Genomic DNA, 7,595 nt, shown 5'->3' with positions numbered 1-7,595 from the left:
ATATTCTGTAAAGGTTTCACTGATGTACTCAACATGCTGTTCAAAAGTGGTAATTGGCATTAATTAGGTCATTCTTAAGTGGCCAAACCCATGTGTTCACTTAAGAATGGCCGTTTAGGGATCCATGGCCCCTTAGGTGTTCAACCCAGGTGTCAAACCTTTTGTACCCGACATACTGATTAAATCCCTCTGGGCTCTCTGACTACATGTACATAGAAGAGGCTGTACATGTTCCACTCAAAAGAATTTTTGTGGGCTGTTTTACCTTTACAATATTGAACTTGCTTAGCAAAACAAGGTTAAAAATGAGTACATATCAACAAAATAAATGTATTGTTCAATCATTCCTTCATACAAAGATTTTCAAGTTTGACATATATATATACTGAGCTTATACATAGCAAGAGTCAAATCACTTTGGGGAGTATGCTAAAAGTCAACACTTAAATCTATATACACTATATACATAATTAAATGAATCAGGAACATTAGTTTTTGTTTTTGGACTACTAGCTCCATTTCCACTGAAAAACATGAAACAAATAAATACAAAATAAAATTGGACGGTACCACATAAAATACAACTAATTGGGAAGTTGACCCGTTAGTAATAACTTATCCATTAAAATCAGGCTAATATAAAACAGTCTGGTTAAACATGATCGTTTAAAAGAATTTTCTTTATCAAGTTACAACAAATGTGGGATATGGGAGAATATTATTCTAAAATATTAAACAAAGAACCTCAAAGCACATGCATAATCAAAATTGTTTGTGCAAGAAGTTGATGATATCACAGACCAATCATGAGTTAAGATGATTAAATTATAACAATGCTTCAAATTTTGTTTCTCAAGAAAATGCAAGTAAGATTATTACTAAAAAGAACAAATTCCAAATTTCCTACATACACTATTATAAATCTGTACATATGAAATTTACACAAGTATGAGGATATCAAAATCTGTATTGCGTGTGCACAAACACAATCAACACAAGATATTCCCTCTGTACATGAATAATTAATGCTATATATCACAGCCAAGCAACACTTGTTGTAGCTGTCGTCAATTTTGAAACTAATTTCTAAATCATATCAGATGGAATTTTCACGTCAATGTGGGTACTTTACATATATATTAATATATGACATGCTACTCACATACAGTTTAAATCAGTGGTTGGATATGAGCATTGGCCCCAGTCTTCAGAAGTGAATGAATAGCAAATATACAACTAACTAGGCTATTCAATGTTTTAACAATTTGTATTCATATTCTTTTGACAGCTTCAAGTATTGGCATTAGTTCAGTACAAGCCATTAAAACAACAGAGCCCAAAAAGATATTTGATACTTCTTAACATCTTAATGTGATATATACAGAACAAAACTTCTCTGTTAACTAATATAATAACATTCATTAAGTTTAAGTACTGATTAAAATTCAAAGACTAATTAGTTAATATAACTTTGTCCAAAATACTTACCCTCAGTCCAAGTTTAAATCTATCTTTACAAAAGGTTTTCTTATTGGATAATTTTATATCAAATGATAAAAGTCAGTAAAAAGTATTTTTTTTCAGTATCAACTAAAGTTAAATAATGTTCAATAGCAGACTGGGGTGTTGGGCAACCAATAAACAAATATTTTCAATCCTTCACCTGTTTGCATGCACCTCTTTCTGGATTTTTATACAGTGCCTTACTTGGGTTCAGGGTTACAATAATATTAAATAATAATTTATAATCAAAGTCAGCTAACAGCATTTATCTGTCATCTAATTCTTGCAAGTCACTGTAAAATATACATTTACCTCATTGGGCTCATCTTTATACAAAAATCTGATAAATTTATCTTAACCATTGCAACTGGTAGTGTGAGTTAATATAAGTATAAGCCACTGAGAATTAAATAATAAAGGAAAATCATTATGTATAATGAAACTAATTACTAAAATAAATGATATAGTGGTATTAATAATAATCATTAAAAAATAATAAAAAAATGCAGCAGTTATAATAATAATATTTTTTATCACTGTTATTATTGTTATTATTATTGTTATTATTGTTATTATTATTATTATCATTATCATCCTTTTCATTATTATTACTATCATTATTATTATTATTATTATTATTATTATTATTATTATTATTATTATTATTATTATTATTATTATTATTATTATTATTATTATTATTATTATTATTATTATTATTATTATTATTATTACTACTACTACTAATAGATTATCATCATGATCATAATAATAGCAATAATAACAACAATAATAATAACATTAATAATAATAATAACATTAATAATGATGATGGTGATTATTGATGATTGATGATGATGATGATGATGATGATGATGATGATGATTGATGATGATGATTGATGATGATGATGATGATGATGATGATGATTGATGATGGATGATGATGGATGATGATTGATGATGATTGATGATGGATGATGATTGATGATGATGATTGAAGATGATGGTGATGATGATGGCGATGATAAAAAAAAAAAATGAAAATGATAGAAACAACAACAATAATAATACTAATACTACTACTACTAATAATAATAATAATAATAATAATAATGATATTCATAATAATATAAATATTCACCGTAATAACTATATTCATAATAATATTGCTATTATTTATAATAATAATATTAAAGATGATAATAATGATAATAATAATAATAATAATAATAATAATAATAATAATAATAATAATAACCTCTCTATATAGCAACTATATAAACAACTAAATATGATTAAATATTAATCTTCCAATGCATGTATTGTCAAAAGAAAAAAGAGAAAAAAAATACATACATACATACATTACATACATTACATACATTACATACATTACATACATTACATACATTACATACATTACATACATTACATACATTACATACATTACATACATTACATACATTACATTCATACATTCATACATTCATACATTCATACATTACATACATTACATACATTACATACATTACATACATACATACATACATACATACATACATACATACATACAGACAGACAGACAGACAGACAGACAGACAGACAGACAGACATAGACATACATACATATAATAATAATAATAAAAAAAGAAACTGTAACAATCGTGACAATGGAATAATGATGGTAATATAACAAAGCTCAAATCTTGTTTATATACTATTTCTGCTTGACTTCAAGAAGCTGTGGGTAGTTTTCTACAATGTTAAGGAGGATTCCGTCGATGTATGATCGGAGATGCTGGTTGGCTTCTTGCGCATCCTTCAGAGATTTCTTGAGCTGTTGATAGAAAAATATTTTTAAAAGTTAAAGACTAGACATCATGTCTCCATTATTATGAATGGTATAATATATGTCAGGAATAAATAATTTTGCCTTTAAAATCTATTACAGTAAGGAAGCAGAAGAGGACAATTTAAAAATGAATATGATGCTTCTTTATAGTGAAGTATTACACCAATGATTTTTTTTTATCAGCTTTGAAATAAACTTTTTTTCATCATAGCTAAACATGCATTTATCAAAACAGCATGCACTAAGTGTGATTGAAATAAAAATTAGTTTTAATTTGCTAATCCAAATTTAACATCAATGACTTTATCATCATTCAAATTCTGTTAAGGGTCCTTCTTACTGAAGGAAATTGTAAATCCATATGAATTTCTGTGAATCAATACAAACAACACATGTGGAAGCCACACACAGATACAATTTGACCATGAAATATTATTCAATCTGCTAATATGGGAAATGCAATATCAATTCTTTTTGTCTTGTGCATTTTGTGTTAATATATTTGCTGAGTGAATCTCGTCGACAAGTAAACACTAAAGACAAGATCAAAGGGGATGTTTTCTTTTCTGAAGGCTAAGAGGTGCAGAGCCCAAAGAAATGAGAATAACACTCAGGCAAAAACAAGGCTGTTAGTTAAAGGCATGCAAGGTTATTTAAAAGCTAAGATATATGACAGAATATCATAATAAAGAAGCAGAAAAGGATGCATGATCTGTTTTCATTTCTTATTTTCATAATAGCTAATCCTTTTTCTGAATTTTAATAATCATTACAAAATAATCAACATCCTTTTCAGTCACTCTTAAAAGATTCTGTCCATATCAAGCCAGTGTCCACCACAAACTTTACAATACCTTCTCGACTGTGTCACTGCCATAGAGTGCACCCTATGAGAAAAAAAATGTGCTTTAAAATGTGCAAAAACAGAGGCTACTTAAAGAGCTTTTACAGGTTCTCCCAGGAACAATTAATGGACAGATCATTTCTCAACTATCATTTAAAAAGGAAAACTTTTTCCAGAGATACCAAGTACACCCACAGTGACAAGGAAATTACGCAATAATTATACTGTGAAAAAATACATAAATATAGATCAAGCATATTACACAACACCCACAAGTAAGAACTGTCTCAAGTCTAGCTAGCTAGCTTTGGTAATTTCAATTTATTTGCAATGTTAAAGCAATAAACCTCCTCTGCCATATATATATTTTTTTAAGAGTCATGTATCCAATGTGTCGTAAATGTAATAAAAGTCTGTATGATTTCATCAAAATTAATAACTACAGACCAAACTTCAACAATTCTGAAGGCTCCAGTGTTTCTATTTTGAATAGTTCTGATTGCATAATACACATATAAAATGGTTAGCATAAAATTGCTCTTCTCTTAAATACCACATTACTGCATGTCTTATGTATGATTAAGAAAAAATAATTAAAAACAAGGAAACAGTATTATATGACAGAAGATTTATCAAATTCATGAAAAATCTGCAACAATAATCAGTGTTGAAGTATATCAGGTTGTGTTTCATTTATATAAACTAAAAGAGAAATGCAATGCTACAGAATAAGTTTTCAAAGCATAATACATTGGTATTCCAAAGAACATGAAACATGGACATAATATCTTGGATAAAAATGAGACAGTGAAAATATTCTTTCCCATTGCAAACTTCTTTAGTACATTGTCCTGTCTCTATTCTTATGTATTTTAATAACAATTCAAGACAAAACAAAATACAACCTCAAGAAAGCATTAATTATGCTAACATAAGAAAATGCAATTCAGTGAAAGAAAACATCCATTCTGCATAACATCTTTTTGTATGTTTAAAGACTCAGTTTCTTCACACATTCATAGCAATAATCAGAACAAAGCATAACATGGCTAACCTCTTCACTAGTCATGGCCTCAAATTCAGCAGCCAATGAGTTATTGTTTGTAGCTGTGACTAGTGTGCGTCCCTCTTCTAATCGGGAGGTTAACAACTGAGCTTGAAGATCTTCCACTTGCTCAACAAGATCTGTGAAAGGTCAATTTCAACTAATGACAAGAAGAGTAAAATGTACTTCTCTTTTGCTTAAGGAAATAAGAGAAAATATTTCATTTCAGTTCTTAAAACATCTGGTTTCTGTAATACTGTTAAACCTACTCTTGTTCTCTTCTCTGAGTTGCCTGATAGTAGCTTGCAACTCTGCAGTCTGGGCAGTCTGAGGGTCAACACTGGGTGACCGTTTCCTGGCAGTTTCCTCAGCTGTCCGTAGGCGTTCTATTTCACACCGTAATTCTTCTATTACCTGTACAGAAATATTAAGTTTTACCCACATAAAAATCATATTAAAGATATACACACAAACATAGAAGTAAACATATTCCTTTAGAACAGCATGATTCAGTTATATTCAGTTAGTTCATTAACTTACACTTACCTGAGCACTTCTCTCTCTCTCAACTTTAATTTCTTCCTTTTCTCTCCTTGAGAGCTCTGCCAATTTTCCATTTTCCTGATGGAGTGCTGATGCAGAAAACTCTGCTTCTGATACACGATCTTCTAAAGCCTCTTTCTCTTTTTGTAACTTTTCTAACTGACTTTTTGAACGTCTGTAATCATCATCTACAGCTTTCTTCTCTTTTTCTACACTAGCTAACCTGAAAGGTTAAAAGTAATGTTCATAACTTTAGAAGAACCCATATCTTTAAGCTTAACATACCTTAGGAGCATAAATCATTGAAACATTGATGGAAAAAATACATATATATTGAGAAACAATGAGTCACCAAATATACTGTGGGCTATACACATTCAAACACAAATGTATGAGCACATCTACTGAAACAAATGGAAGGGATGAGAGGAGAAATGGAAACAAGGAGAGGAGGAAAGAAGGAAAGTTCATACAGAAAAGAGGGGAAAATATATAAAGAAACCAAAAGTCAAAATAAATATCAGCAGATAGTTACTTGATGGTGTAATTTTCTATAGTAAGCTGCTTTTCTCGTTCTATACGTGTTACAAGCTCCCGGTTCCTCCTCTGTTCCTCTGCCAGCCGTTCCTCATGTCGCATCTCTGCCTCCCGGAGTTGCTCTTCTAACATCACCACTCTATAAATATTCAAAAATTACACTTGTAGATGTCTTAAATTCTTTCACAATGGAGAAGTACCAACACCTACTTTACACAACAGTGTCATGTATTTATAAATGGAGGATCTACTTTAACAAGAATAGGAAATATGCTGCTCATATTAGAAAAAAAAAAAGTTTCTTTCATATTCAAGCATTAAATCTCTAGACTGAATATCTATATGGATAATCTTTCAAAATGAACATGTAGCAAATACTGCATCATCTAAAATATTTCACACAGACCTCGCTTGGTACGCAGCATTGTCCTGCTTGACACGAGAAAACCGGTCATCCGAGTTCACCTGATTCTCAGCTAAAACTCCTACTTGTTGCTGCAACATTTGTACCTGTTGAAAGAGGACCAAAAATTAGAGAACTTTATACTGCTAATCTGTTTTTGCTAAAATATGTTGTCTAGGACAAAAAAGAATAATGTACATAAATGTATGCAACAAAAAAAGCACATGCACGCACACGCACACACACACGCACACGCACACACACACACACACACACGTACACACATGTACACACACACACTCACACATGTACACACACTCACACATGTACACACACTCACACATGTACACACACACACTCACACATGTACACACACACACTCACACATGTACACACACACACACACATGTACACACACACACATGTACACACACACACACACAAACACACACACACACGTACACACACTCACACATGTACACACACACACACACACGTACACACACACATGTACACATGTACACACACATGTATATATGTACACACACATGTACACACACACACACAATGTACACATGTACACACACACACACACACACACACACACACACACATACATGTACAAATACATGCACAAACACACACACATGTACATATGTACACACACACACATGTACATATGTACACACACACACATGTACATATGTACACACACATATGTACATATGTACACACACACATGTACATATGTACACACACATATGTACATATGTACACACACACATGTACATATGTACACACACACAGTAACTCACGTATGCTTTCACTCACACTTCCTCTCACTCAATTGCACTCCCTCACTCACT

The 7,595-nt window shown here is 31.0% G+C and overlaps 1 protein-coding gene across 1 annotated transcript; it reads right to left on the bottom strand.

The window, feature by feature from the left end:
• Positions 1 to 316: 316 nt before the first annotated feature.
• LOC113827484 (rab11 family-interacting protein 4B) lies at positions 317 to 6,836 on the bottom strand (the record flags this gene model as incomplete). The annotated part of the gene is given in 7 exon segments (XM_027380373.2): positions 317 to 3,342; positions 4,212 to 4,244; positions 5,256 to 5,386; positions 5,516 to 5,660; positions 5,793 to 6,012; positions 6,325 to 6,465; positions 6,733 to 6,836. Coding segments are annotated over 7 exon segments (894 nt in total), but the record flags the coding sequence as incomplete, so codon positions are not given.
• Positions 6,837 to 7,595: the final 759 nt, after the last annotated feature.

The sequence above is a fragment of the Penaeus vannamei genome, unplaced genomic scaffold (assembly GCF_042767895.1).
Source record: "Penaeus vannamei isolate JL-2024 unplaced genomic scaffold, ASM4276789v1 unanchor36, whole genome shotgun sequence".
In the NCBI taxonomy this organism is placed as follows: Eukaryota; Metazoa; Arthropoda; class Malacostraca; order Decapoda; family Penaeidae; genus Penaeus; species Penaeus vannamei.
This window is presented reverse-complemented; position numbering and strand designations above follow the sequence as displayed.